Genomic DNA, 18,735 nt, shown 5'->3' with positions numbered 1-18,735 from the left:
AAAGGAAGTCATGAACAGAATGATTAGTAAAATGGAAGTAGAATACGTGTTCTGCAGCCCATGAAAAACCTCGCAAAAAATTACCTTGAATTTGCAAAATAATCAGTCAGAAATGGCTTTCATGTAAAATGATACTATGAACGGTAATGCTTGGGTCATATCTTTAAGATGCAAATGGATATTAGTTACTTTAATGCAGACAGAGCTATGCTCATTACTCTCCACACAGAACCCCTGGCAATAATTTACCTAGGAGCGCAGCAGTTCATGGAGATCAAAGCTGCATTATTTAAGTGCGTCCAGGGGGCAGATTTTTAGCTCTGTGCCTTATACTTTCAGAAAAAAAGAAAAAAAGGTGGTTTGTATCTTGACAAACGAGAAATGTTTAACTAATTAGGTGCTTCATTCAAGCCCTACAATATTTAAACTCCTGAATTCCTCCTATTATCTGGGGTGAGGCCCCTCCCTACTACAAATACAGAACAACTGTGGGAATGTAAATGTCTTCAAATGAACAGCAGCATATTTTCATTTAAATGAAACCCGAATGTGAACTAGATTTTGGAAAGGAAATGGCAGAGAGAGAGAAGAGAGAGAGGGAGAGGGGCTGTAGTTGCTATAGAATGCGCCTGGCTGCTTCAGCTCTCAGACAACTGATGAAGTCCAACTCTGAAATTTCAGGCAATTTGGATACCAAGCTCCTCCTTTTCTGTAGTCTTCTCTTCCATTGGTAAAATTCTTTCACAGGGTCATGTAGGGATCCCACCCCTTCTCCGTGTTTTCACTCTGTAGCGCTACACAACTTTACACCTGAATGAACGCCAAACCTCAGTGGATATATAAAGGGAACCTTGAGGAGGAATTTCACAGTTACAGTGCAGAAGCAGAGGGAAAGGAATTAACCAGCTCTCCAGCCAAACAAATCCTCTACTCACCATGCTTCCTCCTGCCATTCATTTCTCTCTCATTCCTCTTGCATGCATCCTAATGAAAAGCTGTTTGGCTTTTAAAAATGATGCCACAGAAATCCTTTATTCACATGTGGTTAAACCTGTTCCAGCACACCCCAGCAGCAACAGCACAATGAATCAAGCCAGAAATGGAGGCAGGCATTTCAGTAACGCTGGACTGGATCGGAACAGTAAGTGTGTTTTACTTGCATGAATTTGGTGTTCTTATTTGGTAGCATTAACTCACATTCCTGTTGAATTATTTCATTGCTAACTAACCTGAACCATATATGTTTTGCTAAACAATCTGGGAGCAATCCGCTGCATGTGTAGACTGGCATTCTTCCTTACAAAGTTAACATAACTAAAACAGTGATTTGATAATGTAGGCACAGGCTTCAGTTTTCCAACATTCCAAGAGAAAATGTTTCCAGGAATCAAAGTGTTGCTTCTTTGAAATGCAGAATGAAATTTTTTTTCATGAAGTGTTGTTCTAGATAGCTTAAATTCAGGTTATGTTCAGTTTATTTCAAAACATGTACAGTTCTGGTAGAGTGTATAAAGGTAAATAACCAAAGCACGTATGGGAAATCACAAGGGGGAAAAAAAGAAGCTTTCTGAAGGGGAAAAAAAAAAAAAGGCTCACACCAATTTTTAAAAAATGTCTAGTGAAATAAATGAAGTTTGGATAATGATCTTTGAGAAAGAGGGATAAAACTAAACATTGGAGAATCATATTTTTCTGAAATAACTTCTTATTCACTGGATCAAGATGTAGGTTATTGTAGATTTCTGTGAAAGATCAGGGAAACTTTTATGAGTTTGGAGATTTAAAGTAATGACAGTACAATAATACTTTGTATAAAAACTATTATTCTTCCTTTCTGTTTGCTTAATTGACATACTTGTTGACCACTAGTTGGAAGGATTCAGATGTCTTTTCCTAACTTTTGCTTCACTCCTTTCACATGCTAGTAATTGGACTTTAAGAAAGACACAGAAAGAGTTCACAAGAAATCTTATACAAATGTTTTTGCTCCTCCTCAACTCCATTCAAACGCTGAAAAGCGTTTCAACCTTTGAAAAATCAAAGCAAATATGACTGTTTCTGTCTTTCTAAGAAAATCAACGTGTTTTTTAACTTTCATGAGGATGTTTGCTTTTACATATACAAGAACTATCTGATTATTATTAGATTACCAAGCAAGGCGGTGGGTATTCATTGTCAATGAACTGTCACTGCAAAAATGCCAAATTTCTATATACACAGAAACAAAAAGCTAGGCAGGTCAAAATCATCTCCGCTGTTTCCAGGTGCATTCCTAAGGCAGCTACAGGAAGGTGAGCTGGGTCATAATCAGACAGGCAGAGTATGCTGACTGGCCAGCTAGGTTACACTTTAATTTCACTCTCACACTCCATATCTGTACAGATGTGTATGTTTATACATTACTTTTTTTTTCACAACTATCACATCCCTTTAGACTATATCTTTTACCTTATAAGTTCTGGGGGCACAGTGCTAAAGTAACACTCCTAATTCAATATCTACTTCATATTAGCTTTCCAATATCCTATGCAAGACCACTTCAATGTCCCTTATAATCTTTATTTTTTTTAATTTCAGCAGTCTGTACTTTGAACTATATATATATTTCTGGTTAACAAGGCTGGATTTTTTTCCCAAGCTTGTTACAGGCAATTTTCCTTAAGTTTAGATAACAAAGCAATGGAAAAGAAAACCCAAATATTTCAAGACTAATTTTTGCTTTAATTACATAAGGCATGTAACAAGAAACAGTCTATTAGAGAACATGCTTATCAAATTCAAATGACTAAACACAGTTTGCCATGACCAATATTCAGGAAACAAACACTGTGGTTCCTTTTGCATTTGTAAATCAGTCATGTTAGGCATTTTTCTGCCATGAAATTCATGGAAATGTAGCCAAGTTGTTATGGCAACCATACGTTCCTGATTTAGGAGCTTTTATATTCTTTACATGTTGAGTTGTAGTGACATTTTAAATTTCAAGCATTTTAACTGTGTTTTTAAAAGATAGTTTGGGAATTTGTGTTTAAAGTGTAGTTATTAAGTTTGAGATGCAAAAATGTCAGACATTGTACACATATGTATATATGATTCTCTGCAGCTGAATTTTATAATTGAAACAAAATATTATGGATTTCACTGTACACAATATTCAAATTCTTTCCACATTTTTTCAATAGATTTTTGGAAAAACCTAATTAAAAGCACTTGTAGACATTAACTAATAGACCTGTGAGTGAAGAACATGAACATATACTCCCTCTTAGCTCATTCAAGAATGAATATTCATACATAAAACTTAGAGCTGCTTAACACATATTGGGGGAGTAAAACTAAGAAAATAGGATTTTCAAATACTCCAGTAAGCAATTAGCTAATGTTACACATGAAAAATCAGGCTCAGTTTATTTTATCCCATAACTGATAATTTTCAGGCAAGCTTTCTCTATAACCATCCAGGTGGATTTTTGCATTGTGAGAACAAAATAAGAGTTCACTTCCTATTGGCTAATTTGCTATCATTTGGACATTATTTTTTGTCATTGCAGATTACCTTTTTTTTTTAAGTGTTTGCCTATGCCTCTCATGCACACACACACACACACACACACACACACACACACACACACATATATAATTTTTTTTCCCCTGCTTCCTGCAGCTCGAGTTCAAGTAGGCTGCCGAGAACTGCGTTCCACCAAATACATCTCCGACGGCCAGTGCACCAGCATCAGCCCTCTGAAAGAGTTGGTGTGTGCAGGCGAGTGCTTGCCCCTGCCTGTGCTGCCTAACTGGATCGGAGGGGGCTACGGAACAAAGTACTGGAGCCGGAGGAGCTCCCAGGAGTGGAGGTGTGTCAATGACAAAACGCGTACCCAGCGAATCCAGCTGCAGTGCCAGGATGGCAGCACGCGCACCTACAAAATAACCGTGGTCACCGCCTGCAAGTGCAAGAGGTACACGCGGCAGCACAACGAGTCCAGTCACAACTTCGAGAGCCTGTCGCCTGCCAAGCCAGCCCAGCATCACCGAGAGCGCAAAAGAGCTGGCAAACCCAGCAAGCACAGCATGAGTTAGAATTCAGACCTCCAAACTGGACTGACTAGGAACCATCTGCTTTACAGATTTGATTGCTTGGACGACTGGAGCCTGCCACTGCTATTTTCTTACTTGGAAATATACGCTTTCTGCTTTGATCAAACTCAGCCAGCTGTCCTGAGTATCAGGAGCTTCTTGGGAGATAGATTTTTTCAAGTTTTTCAAGATGTATAAGTATCCATGACGTGATTTGCCTTTAAATTCCACGCGTCCTGTAGTATTAATTCCCCATGGTTCTTGAAAGACGGGTGATACTATACCTGTCATTGAATAGTCACTTTTTAACATGGAAAAGGGCTTCTCAGTAACCCTTCATTTCCCAAACCATCCTCTCCACCCCACACCCAACAAAACTTCTTCGAAATTGAAAATTTTTTTAAAGAGTTGTTGCCATGAATCTTCAGGTTAACAGTTCAGAAGGGTGTTTTTTTTTTTGGTAATCTTCATGGGAACAGTTTAGCTGCCAAGAGTGATCTCCCTTTGAAAGAGTGAAAGACCTTGTGACATTTCACTTCAAAAATAAGCCCTGTAGCTTTTTACAGTCTCATAGTATGAAATTATACCCTGCATGCTGACCCTTGCTTGGAATGGAATGCCAGAAATGCATGGCAGCAGCTAATAAGTAAAGCTGATTAACTATTTATTTGTCAATGTTATTATTTAATGAGCTTTCACAAATGATTGTTTTCAAAATGTTAATTTTTTATGTTTCAAAGTCTTTTCATGTACCTAAATATTTTCCTGTATAATTTGTGGTTGATCTAGAAGTATGACAATACATACTGTAGATATGTAAAATAAATATTTTAGTCTCCTTGTTACATATATGTTTCATCATGAACTTTATCAATAGTATAGATCTTTAAAGATCAATAAGATGCTTTGTAAAGATGACATAGGTAACAGTTTCCTATTTAATCTGTGCAATCAGAAGGTGACTTGACCTTCAATAAGTTTCTTTTAACAAAAATAAACACGGCTAAACGTTATTGTCTTTGCCTCGAACATGTGTAAAATGGTACAGAATAAGCACACAAACTACGGAAGAAGCATATCAGAATCATTAGTTTTTTAAGATATAAGGCACATTCAAGTTTTGGTAGAAAAATCTATAGTAAGGAGAAGAGAGAGATAGGGAGACCATCTAGTTGGTAAATAAGATGTTTGAAAAAGTTGGATGACAATCCAGCAGTGAGTTGTAAGAAGAATATCATGTTTATATATACCTGTGGATGCCAAATCTATTGCCCATTATAATCACCCAGAGGAGATAGTATGCAGCCCAGTAACCAGGTTGCCATCCAAATTACATCATAGTTTCTGAACGTGGAACTCAGATATTAGCAGTTTTTGAAGTTTTTCAGGTTATTCTAGTATGCAGTTAAGTCTGAGAAAGGAATTGTGAAAAATCACTCCATACATTGGGAAACTTTGACTACTATTGCATGGTCCTCAAATCAAAAACTAAAATGAACGAAAACAGCAAAGAAAACAAAAACAAGTTTTTCAGTGTTTTCAAGTTTGACGTGTTGTTTATTAACCAACGTGATCAGTCTTGAACAAGATTATACAGTTAAATCACTGATTTGTCGATTTAATCATTGACTGATTCCATCACACTAAGTGAATAAAACCAGAGGCTTGATTATGTACCGGTAAGATCTAGATTTTCTTTTTTTGGATTCTGAGCGTGATGGAGTCCTACTGCTTTTTTTGTAGATTGTTCTTTTCTGTAACCACAAGTCTAAAAGTCACATGTGTATTACATAAAGCATGGTGATAGTGAAGTTGCTCAGTTGTGTCCGACTCTTTGTGACCCCATGGACTGTAACCTACCAGGCCCCTCCATCCATGGGATTCTCCAGGCAAGAATACTGGAGTGGGTTGCCATTTCCTTCTCCAGGGGATTGTCCCGACCCAGGGATTGAACCTGGATCTCCCGCCTTGCAGGCAGACGCTTTAACCTGTGAGCCACCAGGGAAGCCCACATGAAGCACAGTAAGCTGAATAAAGGACATTAATGTCCCTTCCCTGTGAAAGGGAGGAGAGTCTCAACGTACATGAGGAGGAAACATCTCTCAATTTTAAATATGCTAACTATTGTATCATTAAATTAAAATAATGATTCAGCGTCCACCATTGATTTATTTTCTAGTCTTACTAACTGGATCTTAAACTACATATAATATCATTATACATGGAACATTCATAATAATTACATCACAGGTAAAATATACCAAAAATGCATTATTTCCTATGCCTAGTTTACTTACTCATCCTAGCTCAATTTGGGATATTTAACATAACAGAGGACTTAAGACGATTTGGGCATTTCTTTCTTCTCAATATCATGCTGCTACCGCTGCTGCTAAGTCGCTTCAGTCGTGTCCGACTCTGTGCGACCCCATAGACGGCAGCCCACCAGGCTCCCCCGTCCCTGGGATTCTCCAGGCAAGAACACTGGAGTGGGTTGTCATTGCCTTCTCCAATGCAGGAAAGTATAGAAGGTCTTAGAGAGGATCTGCAGTCCATGGGGTCACTGAGGGTTGGACACGACTGAGCTACTTCACTTTGATACATTGGAGAAGGACATGGCAACCTACTCCAGTGTTCTTGCCTTGAGAATCCCAGGACAGGGGAGCCTGGTGGGCTGCCGTCTATGGGGTCGCACAGAGTCAGACACGACTGAAGCGACTTAGCAGCAGCAGCAGCAGCAGCAGTGAAGATCTAAAAATTAGTGTGTCCTAAGGCCTGAGGCTTAAAAAGGAATTGACCAGACAATAGCCTCACAATCAATAAGATTATGTTGTTGCCTTTAACTAATGAAACATTAAAACAATGGTTTTGGTGATAAAATACTAAAATCATCACTAATTTGATTGGTAATAGTGTTTAGTAAGTGAATATACAAGAAAAAAATGAAATGGAATAAAGAAACCTTATAAATAAGATCAGTCTCTGCTAAGTCAAGAATTGGATCCATTTCTTATGGTCACCAGAGAAGGCAATGGCACCCCACTTCAGTACTCTTGCCTGGAAAATCCCATGGATGGAGAAGCCTGGAAGGCTACAGTCCATGGGGTCGCTGAGGGTCGGACATGACTGAATAACTTAACTTTCACTTTTCACTTTCATGCATTGGAGAAGGACATGGCAACCCACTCCAGTGTCCTTGCCTGGAGAATCCGAGGGACGGGGGAGCCTGGTGGGCTTCCATCTCTGGGGTCGCACAGAGTCGGACACGACTGAAGTGACTTAGCAGCAACTTATGGTCACATTCAACTTACTGATCCACTTCAGGCCATATTACATTGTGAGGCGTTCATTGCATGGTATTTAACACCCAATGATAGGAAAAGGTCAGCAATCAATAAGACAAGCCTAAGATACAATCAGGCAGTCAGTGAAATGAAAATTTAAACAGAAAATGCAGCTTTGTAATTATTATTTTAAAATGCTAAAAAGTACTTGCATCTTAATTGCTGATTATATCTCAGTTTTTGTATTTTTTTTACAGTTAATTCACATTTTCTAGTCTGACTGAACGCTGCATAATTGTACTCTTGTTTTAGTAACTATCATTTCATAATGGTGATTGCCATAATTTTGGCAAAGCCTGACTTCTAGTTCACATCATAATATTTATCCATAAAAGACTTATCAAATTCATTTTGGCCAATATGAATAAAGAACTTTTTTCAAGTAGCTTTACTGATAGAAGATAGTTTGATAGAGAGATAGATAGGTAGATAGATAGATATGTAGTTTGATATTGATATTTATGTAGATATAGTTATTTTTTATCAATAACAAGAATGAAAGAAAAATTGATAGCACATATACAAATAAAGTGGAGAAGGCAATGGCACCCCACTCCAGTACTCTTGCCTGGAAAATCCCATGGACGGGGGAGCCTGGTAGGCTGCAGTCCATGGGGTTGCAAAGAGTCGGACACAACTGAGCGACTTCTTTCACTTTTCACTTTCCTGCACTGGAGAAGGCAATGGCAACCCACTCCAGTGTTCTTGCCTGGAGAATCCCAGGGACGGTGGAGCCTGGTGGGCTGCCGTCTATGGGGTCGCACAGGGTCGGACACGACCTAAGCAACTTAGCAGCAGCAGCAGCATACAAATAAAGAATACATATAGTCTGCTACACCTAAGTTAAATATGGACATAGAGGCTTCAGAAATATTTATTTGCAAAAAACTAGTATTTTAACTACAAATCATGTGCATTTATTCACTTAGGCTAGTTGCGAATAACCACTAATTGACAACACTCTGTTAGCCATGTTTATTTTACTGTATATATATTTTTAAAAACAATGAAAATTAGAGTATGTTTTTTATTGAAAAAGACTGAATCGTAATCCTTCCTGCCTTGTATAAACTTAGTAAGGTTTTGCCAGATGATCTTGCTGTCATTCACCCCAAGCTACTAGAATGACTTTTTAAAATTGTATAACCTAATCTATCTATTTTGTACCATATTTACTTTAATAGACTTTCAGTAGGTTATACTCAGTAGTCATGAATGGAAAGAATAGTATTAGCTTAAGCAAAGCCAGGAAACTTCCAAATTGCAGAGTAAATCAAAGCCTTTAAAAGTTTAAATGTAGTGTGTTGAAAAAATTTTTTTCAATCAAAGGATACTGGAGTGGGTTGCCATTTCCTTCTCCAGGGGATCTTCCCAACTCAGGGATCGAACCCGGGTCTCCTGCACTGCAGGCAGATTCTTTACTGACTGAGCTACAAGGGAAGCCCACCATGAAATGTAGGTATCAAAATATAATTCATTACATTTGGAACTAAAGTGTGGTTTGGATTAGACTTAACTCTTGAAAATGTTTTTTAGCACTAATGTGGCAATTCACTGCATACCATAAATTCAGCATTTATATATACTTTCTATAATCACACAGTTCAGATGAAACATAAAATGGAAGGCAAAGCTTTGATAAAATCCTTATAGACACTCAGGAAAATGACTGAAGTCTTCAGTGATTCAGCTTATTGTTAGACTGTCTCCTTCCCTCAAGGACAGATAGTGATGATTCACACCTTGGTTTAATTCGAACCTATTAAAATATAGCTCTATGGTAAATTAAAATTAGTTTAGATTTGTGAACTGAGTATACATATGGCCACTAGAAATCCTTGTTACATCCACAAAGAGAGCCCTACTAGAATAGATATGCCAATATATTGGTCTGTCCGTCATTTCTAAGCCCATAGTTAGCATCTGTGGTATTTGGTGCCTTTGCCTGCATATTCTGCAAATCATTGCAAAGAACTACAGGGTAACAACTACTTCAAGAATCCTAGTGGGAAGGTGTTTCAAGTTCCAGTTTCAAAAATTGATGAAAATGAATTAATGCCAAGGTGTGTAACTATTTCCAGTGCAAATCAGGCTGAGTGATGATAGTTTATCATTTGCATTGCAGACCTGCTAAAGGATTTATTTTCTGTTACAAGTGAAGACTGAAACGGCTTGGGAGATTTAAGACGGAACTTAAATATTTTCTTTTGAATTTTAGTAACTGCAAACCAAGGGTTACCTTGTATTATTGATTTAATTTCTTAATGATGGGATTAGATGCATGAATCCAAGACAATGTCTAAAGTGAATGACATTGTCAGTGATATAGACATAATCAGCTGAAGTTCATAAAACGAATCAAACGCCTGATAGGCTTAAAGATAAGTTACTATTAAAATATAACATCGTCTTTTTCTTTCCCAGGTAGCTCTGTGGTAAAGAATCCATCTGCCAGTGCAGGAGACACAAGAGATGTGGGTTTGATCCCTGGGCAGGGAAGATCCCTTATAGTCGAAAATGGCAACTCACTCCGGTATTCTTGCTTAGAACATTCAGAGGCACCTGGTGGGCTACAGTCTACAGGGTTGCAAAGAGTTGGACATGGCTGAGCGCACAAACACACATCTTTTTCAGTAGGAATAAATTCGTCCTAAAAAATTTATTGTCATTAAATTTGCACAAATTTTTAAATCTTTCATATTATAATATTGGTGAATTTTTACAAAATGATCATTTAAATCCTTTTATTTATTGAAGTATTAGTTTAAATTTGCCTTTCAAAGACAGCCTAAAACATTGAACTCAATAACCAGGATTTTTAAAAAATCCTTTCCAATCTTTAATTAGCTTTATACTTCATATAAAATAGTTGACAATTTTTACTAACTAGAGTTTTCGGTATACTTTTTTGCCTTGTTTCCTCTCTCACTTTTTCATATGTGGTCTATACATTATAAAATATTTTCTTTATGTTGTGTGTTTGTATTATTTTCTCAAGCTTAGAGAGTTAAACAACAACTCTCTTATCACAAATTGTCTTATTGCAAACCAAAGACAAAATTTGCCAAATGCATTTAATAATCCAGTGAAGAGTTGCCACTTTGCCTTTTTATTGACACTAAGACTTGATGAATTTTATTCACGCTGTATACTAGTGAAGAAATATTTTGCATTTAGTCAATGACATAGCTTGACATTTTGAACAAATAATAAAAATATTTCAGTTCAACTTATCTACTTTTGTCTTATGTAGCAATTTTATACAAATGACTGCCAGACATGTGAACTTGGGAAGAGAAGACCTGGGATATGGTTTAGAATGTGCTGCTACTAACTGGTTGGGTGAAATCACACTTGTGTCTTAGGCTTTCTAAGGTTAATTTACTTTATCCATAAAATAAGGGCATATAACTCAATAATGTCTGAAGTATCTTCCAGCCTAAAATATTCACTCTCTCTTACCCCAGACAACATGGCCGTATTTTCAGTCACACACTTCTGCCGCTAAAGAAGGCCGATTTGACTGGCACTATTCTTCAGTTCCCTGGTGACACAGTCAGTAAAGAATCTGCCAGCAATTCAGGAGATCTGGGTTTAATCCCTAGGTCGGGAAGATTCCCTGGAGAAGGAAATGGCAACCGACTCTGGTATTCTTGCCTGGGAAATCCCCTGGACAGAGCAGCCTGGTTGGCTTCCCCTCATGGGGTCGCAAGAGCAGGACAGGGACACAGTTAGCGACGGAACCACCACCACCCAATCTTCAGTTCTGATGGTGCTTCCAGGTCATTCCACTGTGAACTTTCAGATTAAGATTTCGGTCACTGACATTTTCCATCTTCATCAGTACCTCATCAAGGCATGCTATCAAAGAAGAAGCTGGAGTTCCAACTCCAGGATCGCTGAGACTATAGTCTGTTACCAGGCACTTCCCATGTACCATTTCCAGTTTCCTAATAATTTCTCTATATTTGGTGAAGCCATTTATTGCTGGTGATGGCAAGAGTAAAGGAAAGAGCTATAGATAATGCTGGCAAACAAAATTTGTAGAGATTTGTGCATCTAGGACACCGAACATTGCTTATACCCAACATTTACATGGACGTTTTAAAGTAACTGTATGCTTTTGAAACAATGCCATGGTTGTCAATTTGCTCTTGACAAGAGCCTGTAATGATAGGACGATCTACCTGACAATACATGGTAAAGTCCTAGCAAAACCATCTCTAAAAATACAGAGAATTTTATGGATCACACCAGATGATTGCTGTATCAGGCCAATCATGCTGGCATTTTATCACTTAAATTTGTTTTCAGTCATTAACATACATTTGAGAGTAATAATTAAAAAAAAAACTTGAATGTATATTAAATGTATATTGTTTAAATGTATATTTTATTCTCATTTCTTAATTCATGAATGAGGGAAAAAGATCCAAGAGAATGCCTTCAGCAGATGTCTGAGTTGGAGCAACCTCTTCCTTCCCCTTCCACCCTTTTTTATCATTGTGTTCTTTTGGAGTTAAGGCTTTTATGATTCAGTGATATTATTAAGCTAAAACAGGTGTGGTTCCTGGACATTCTGGGCTATATAAATTTTCCACTGTGTTTTATTATCTCTTTTATGGCCTGTAGTAATGATAAGCATGTTCATGGGGAAGATGACCACAATACCAGAGCTGCTCTATGTTGAGCTGAAATAAAGAGCTGGAAATGCTGGTGACAGGGAGAAGAGGCTTGTGAGGCCACACAGTCAGCACCGTAGCATACCTCTGGAATGACTTCTGAAAATCACAGTCTCTCGGGAGACTGTGGCAGGCTCTCTGCTGCCCAAAATAGGAACCTTCCAACACTGTGTAATTTCCAGGCTTTCCGAAGGCCTGCTGCTCTCTTCCCTGGTAAAAGCAACAAACAAACACGTAAACAAACAAATCCTCTCTCCAGCTCGTCCATAACTACCGACACCTCGTTAACCTTCTGTTGGCGGTTTTCGATTCCTCTCAGATACATACATCTCCGGAAGAGAAAACACACCAGGATAAGGTTTGGAACCTCACTAGGACCAGTAGGTTGACAGTGAAGCAAGGGAAAGAAAAACAGGACTACAGAGAAAAGCCATGCCTAAGAACGCTAGTTTCATATCTGCTCCCACATAGAGTAAAACATATTCAACCGGAAATAGAAATATGTTATACGATTTCTCCTAATTAATCAATTAGTACCAGTAGATTTAAAAAGCTTGCCTTTGATAAGCTTTAAAAAGCTGCCCTTTTGTTTTGTTTGTTTAAAGTGGTTTGTGGGCCATATGATGGGCTTCCTCAGTGACTCAGTGGTAAAGAATCTGCCTGCAATGCAGGAGACACGGGTTCCGTCCCTGGGTCGGGAAGATGCCCTGAAGCAGCAAATGGAAACCCTCTCCAGTATTCTTGCATGGGAAATTCCATGGACAGAGGAGCGTGGCAGGCTAGAGCCCATGGCGTCACACAGAGTTTCACACACACACACACACACACACACACACACACACACACACACACGAGGCACAATGGGCCATATTGAGTACTCAAATGATCTCTCAGTTTAGAGTTGTTTTTGCTTAGTTGTTAAGTGTTTGACTCTTTTGCGACGCCATGGACTGTAGGCTGCCAGGCTCCTCTGTGCAAGGAATTCTCCAGGCAAGAATACTGGAGTGGGAAGCCATTCCCTTTTCCAGGGGATCTTCCCCATCCAGGGATAAAACCTGAGTCTCCTGCACTGGCAGGTGGATTCTTTACCACTGAGCCATGAGGGAAGCCCCAGTTTAGAGTCAGGAGAATTTAATCCCAATCCCCAGTGTACTGCTTCTGAATGGCCTTGGGAAATGCAACTAAATCGTAGACTTCTGAGAGCTGAGTTGATATCTCTGTACTTACTAGTTAGCATCCAAAAGGAAACAGACAACTTACTCAGGATGAGTTAAGGAGGATTTATTTACAAGGGGACTCATTATAAGAGTCTGGGTGGGGAATAGGGAAAGTACAGGGCTTAGTGCAGGAGCCCAAGGCCAGCAGCAGCAGCACTGTCACAACCCCAGGCCCTAAGAAGAGGGAAAGACGGGGCTGAGGGGACTGGAAGGTGGGGGCACACCTGGAGAGGAGCTGTGGGCTGCGGGCAAGCCGAGCAGACCATCAGAGGACCTGCAAAGTTAGGGGGCCAGGGCAACAATACCCCATCACTCTCCTTTCTTCCTTATCCTTCTGAGGGATCTTCTGCCAGGGCTCCCACGGGCTGACCCCATCAGAGGCCATGGGCTTGGGAGCTGGTGAATATAATCTGTACAGGTGAGCCTTGGGGCAGAGGACAGGGTGGAAGAGTAGAGGAGAGATATGGGAAGTCAAAGCAATGATACAAATGAACTTACCAAACAGGAAGAGACTCACAGCCTGAGAGAACGAACTTACGGTTGCTGGGGGAAGGGGGAGGGGGAGGGATAGTTTGGGATGGACATGTACACACTGTTGTATTTAAAATGGATAACCAAGGACTTACTGCATAGCACATGGAACTCTGCTCACTGTTATGTGGCAGCCTAGATGGGAGAGGAGTTTGGGGGAGAATGGATACATGTATATATATGGCTGAGTTCCTTCACAGTTCATCTGATACTATCGCAACATTGTTAATTGCCTATACCCCTAGTAGAAAATAAAAAGTTTAAATAAGATAAAAGAAAGTCAAACATACCTGCCTGGGCATACTTTTCTTTACAACATCTGGAACAGTGTACTGCATTTAGGGGGTGCTGAATTACTATACAATCTTTCTCTTTTTAAACCATATCTAAAATGTAGAGATTAAGTTGTAAGGATTAAGATCCAAAGTCTCTTCTAGCATTGATCTTCCCATTTCCAGCTAGAGATGAGAATCTAAAAGAGACTTTTGGGAGAAATTCTGAGAGTAGGTGGGTTCTTTACCACTAGTACCACCTAGAAAGTAGTGGGGAATAGGAATTGGGTGTTTATTTTTGCTATTATTGCTGCTACCTGTTTTAATAACAACCATATCATTAGACATGCAGTCATAGGTGAATGATTAACTACAAATTGGTTTCTATTTGGGGTTTTTTCATGACAGCATTTCAAACTTTGAAATACTATATTAGTTGGAAAAAGGCATTATCTATTCCATAAATCCATTTCATATTAACTGAGAACTGCTCACCAAATATGATCAGTTCAGTTCAGTTGCTCAGTTCTGTCCAACTCTTTGTGACCCCATGAACTGCAGCACTCCAGGCCTCCCTGTTCATCACGAATTCCTGGAGCTTACTCAAACTCAAGTCCATCGAGTCGGTGATACCATCGAACCATCTCGTCTGCTGTCATCCCCTTCTCCTTCAGCCTTCAATCTTTCCCAGCATCAGGATCTTTTCCAGTGAGTCAGTTCTTTGCATCAGGTGGCCAAAGTATTGGACTCTCAGCTTCAGCATCAGTCCTACCAATGAATTTTCAGGACTGATTTCCTTTAGGATTTACTGGTTGAATCTCCTTGTAGTCCAAGAGACTTTCAAGAGTCTTCTCAAATACCACAGTTCAAAAGCATCAATTCTTTGGCACTCAGCTTTCTTTATAGTTTAACTCTCACATCCATACATGACTACTGAAAAAACCATAGCTTTAACTAGATGGACTTTTGTTGGCAAAGTAATGTCTTTGCTTTTTAATATGTTGTCTAGGTTGGTCATAGCTTTTCTTCCAAGGAGTGAGCATCTTTTAACTTCATGGCTGCAGTCACCATCTGCAGGGGTTTTGGAGCCCAAGGAAATAGCCTCTCACTGTTTCCATTGTTTCCACATCTATTTGGCATGAAGTAATGGGACCAGATGCCGTGATCTTAGTTTTCTGAATGTTGAATTTTAAGCCAGCTTTTTCACTCTCCTCTTTCACTTTCATCAAGAGGCTCTTTAGTTCTTCTTTGCTTTCTGCCATAAGGGTGATATCATCTGCATGTCTGAAGTTATTGATATCTCTCCCAGCAATCTTGATTCCAGCTTGTGCTTCTTCTAGCCCAGCGTTTCTCATGATGTACTCTGCATATAAGTTAAATAAGCAGGGTGACAATATACAGCCTTGATGTACTCCTTTCCATGATTTGGAACCAGTGTGTAGCTCCATCTCTAGTTCTAACTGTTGCTTCCTGATCTGCATACAGATTTCTCAAGAGGCAGGTCAGGTGGTCTGGTATTCCCATCTCTTTCAGAATTTTACACGGTTTGTTGTGATCCACATAGTCAATAAAGCAGAAGTAGGTGTTTTTCTGAAACTCTCTTGCTTTTTTGATGATCCAATGGTTGTTGGCAGTTTGATTTCTGGTTCCTCTCCCCTTTCTAAATCCAGCTTGAACATCTGAAAGTTCACGGTTCACATACTGTTGAAGCCTGGCTTGGAGAATTTTGAGCATTACTTTGCTAGTTGGTGAGATGAGTGCAATTGTGCAGTAGTTTGAGCATTCTTTGCCATTGCTTTTCTTTGGGATTGGAATAAAAACTGACCTTTTCTAGTCCTGTGGCTACAGCTGAATTTTCCAAACCTACTGGCATATTGAGTGCAGCACTTTCACAGAATCATCTTTTAGGATTTGATATAGCTCAACTGGAATTCCACCACCTCCACTAGCTTTGTTCGTAGTGATGCTTCCTAAGGCCAGTTTGACTTCACATTCCAGGATGTCTGGCTCTAGATGACTGATCACACCATCATGGTTATCTGGGTCTTGAAGATCTTTTGTTATAGTTCTGTGTATTCTTACCACTTCTTCTTAATATCTTGTGCTTCTATTAGGTCCATACCATTTCTGTCTTTATTGTGCCTATTTTGCATGAAATGTTCCCTTGGTATCTCTAATTTTCTTGAAGAGATCTCTAGTCTTTCCCATTCTATCATTTTCCTCTATTTCTTTGCATTGATCGCTGAGGTAGGCTTTCTTAGGTGGGTATATCTTTCTTTTTCTCCTTTCTCTTTAGCTTCTCTTCTTTTTTCAGCTCAGACAACCATTTTACCTTTCTGCATTTCTTTTTCTTGGGGATGGTCATGATGACTGCCTCCAGTACAATGTCACAAATCTCTGTCCATAGTTCTTCAGGCACTCCGTCTATCAGACCTAATCCCTTGAATCTTTTTCTCACTTCCACTGCATAGTCATAAGAAATTTGATTTAGGTCATGCCTGAATGGTCTAGTGGTTTTCCCTACTTTCTTCAATTTAAGTCTGAATTTGGCAATAAGGAGTTCATGATCTGAGCCACAGTCAGCTCCCAGTCTTGTTTTGGCTGACTCTATAGAGCTTCTCCATCTTTGACTGCAAAGAATTTAATCAATCTAATTTTGTTATTGACCATCTGGTGATGTCCATGTGTAGAGTCTTCCCTCATGTTGTTGGAAGAGGGTGTTTGCTACAACCAGTGTGTTCTCTTGGCAAAACTCTATTAGCCTTTTTGCCCCGCTTCATTCGTACTCAAAGGCCAAATTTGCCTGTTACTCCAGGTATCTCTTGACTTCCTACTTTTGCATTTCAGTCCCTATAATGAAAAGGACATCTTTTTTGGGTGTTAGTTCTAGAAGGTCTTGTAAGTTTTCATAGAACTGTTCAGCTTCTTCAGCATTACTGGTCAGGGCATAGATTTAATATGATAATTCTCACCAAAAGGTGTTATCTAGAATATAAATGTATATCCTATGTTAAGCAAATTCTTCAACCTTAGAGAAGAAAGTGTTTGAATGTGGCAGGGTTTACATTTGGCTGCCCTTGTAATCCGTGATTAAAATAAAGCTTCAGAGTTGAAAGCTTAAGACTGAAGGTCTGTGGATTGAAAGGAAGGTACCTACCTACTCCCACATGATTTCAAAACATGTGACTCTTGCCCATTCACATTGCACTCTCCAGCAGTCGTCAGTATAACCCATGCACCACCTAAAGCTGCAGAAGGACATCATCATGGTTCCATATGCAGCTGGTCTCCCTTGGGACAGTGATAACCATATCACAGTTTCACATAGTGGGACCGATCCAGGGAATGATGACAGCAGGATGCCAAGCCATTTTAAATACACATCAAAGCCAATTTAGAAACTTGGCTTCAGTGTGGTATGATGGGAAATGATGCACTTGGCTTTCAGAATTTCAAAGCCTCACATTAAGGGGAAAGCACCACACAGATAAAAGACGATGAGAAAGAATGAACAGCTGTGCCAGGCTTTGCTTAGCGGTTACACTGCCGAGAACAGCCTTTAGATGGAGAAAGGATAAGAAGCACTGCCAACTTTGCAATTTCTTCTTCACCTACGTCTGAATGCGTAGAAATAACATCTGTAACTGGAATAGTTCCCTTTCCCCCTTACTCTACTCCCTTACACTTGAACACGCATATGTTGGATTTAATCCACAAATGGTAATATTACTTGATCTAAGAAGAGGTTTTAGAATGTTGGGATCCTAGAAATAAGAATACAAAGAAAAGATTATCTGAGGAATCTATTCTAAATTCACTGTATTTTCTTTCATGTGCTGGTGGATAGCATTGCAGAGTAATCAAGAGTACAGATATTGGAGCCAAAATACATGGGTTTGAATCCTGATCTTGCCCTTACTTGTGGACTACTTTGAGCAATACATGCCTCAATTTCCTCATCTGTAAAATGGGATAATTATTGTGGGCTCATAGTGTCGGTTGCTACTGCTATTACTGTTGTTATTATCATGTTTCTTAAGTTGAGACCAGCTAGTTAAGTGGAGAATTCAGGCTTGGCTAAGGACTTCATCTTCCCCAAGTCCTTGGTCAAGAAAGTAGACCATGAGTTAGTCAGAGGGAAGCAGACAAAGAAGCAAGGGTTAGCAAGGTGGGGGATGCAAGACGGAGGGCAGACACATCTTAGAAAGATATTCTGGACTGATCTTCAGTTCAGTTCAGTTCAGTCGCTCAGTCATGTCTGACTGCGACCCCATGAATCGCAGCACGCCAGGCTTCCCTGTCCATTACCAACTTCCGGAGTTCACTCAGACTCATGTCCATTGAGTTGGTGATGCCATCCAGCCATCTTATCCTCTGTCGTCCCCTCCTTCTCCTGCCCCCAATCCCTCCCAGCATCAAAGTCTTTTCGCATGAGGTAGCCAAAGTATCAGAATTTCAGCTTCAGCATCATTCCTTCCAAAGAACACCCAGGACTGATCTCCTTTAGAATGGACTGGTTGGATCTCCTTGCAGTCCAAGGGACTCTCAAGAGTCTTCTCCAACATCACAGTTCAAAAGCATCAATTCTTTGGTGCTCAGCTTTCTTCACAGT

At 39.5% G+C, this 18,735-nt stretch overlaps 1 protein-coding gene across 1 annotated transcript; it reads left to right on the top strand.

The window, feature by feature from the left end:
• Positions 1 to 936: 936 nt before the first annotated feature.
• SOSTDC1 (sclerostin domain containing 1) lies at positions 937 to 4,080 on the top strand. Its single transcript, XM_068973378.1, has 2 exons — positions 937 to 1,141; positions 3,665 to 4,080. Exons 1-2 carry the CDS (start codon positions 937 to 939, stop codon positions 4,078 to 4,080), a joined length of 621 nt encoding a protein of 206 aa, XP_068829479.1.
• The last annotated feature ends 14,655 nt before the right edge of the window (positions 4,081 to 18,735 follow it).

The sequence above is a fragment of the Capricornis sumatraensis genome, chromosome 5 (genome assembly GCF_032405125.1).
Source record: "Capricornis sumatraensis isolate serow.1 chromosome 5, serow.2, whole genome shotgun sequence".
Taxonomy (NCBI): Eukaryota; Metazoa; Chordata; class Mammalia; order Artiodactyla; family Bovidae; genus Capricornis; species Capricornis sumatraensis.
Note: the sequence above shows the minus strand (reverse complement) of the source record. Positions and strands in the feature narration are given on the sequence as shown.

Bases quoted from the DNA above. Each gene is read 5' to 3' on its own strand.
- SOSTDC1 (XM_068973378.1), top strand. From the start codon at position 937: ATGCTTCCTCCTGCCATTCATTTCTCTCTCATTCCTCTTGCATGCATC. The intron at 1,142-3,664 runs GTAAGTGTGTTT...TGCTTCCTGCAG, and splicing joins CGCTGGACTGGATCGGAACA to CTCGAGTTCAAGTAGGCTGC.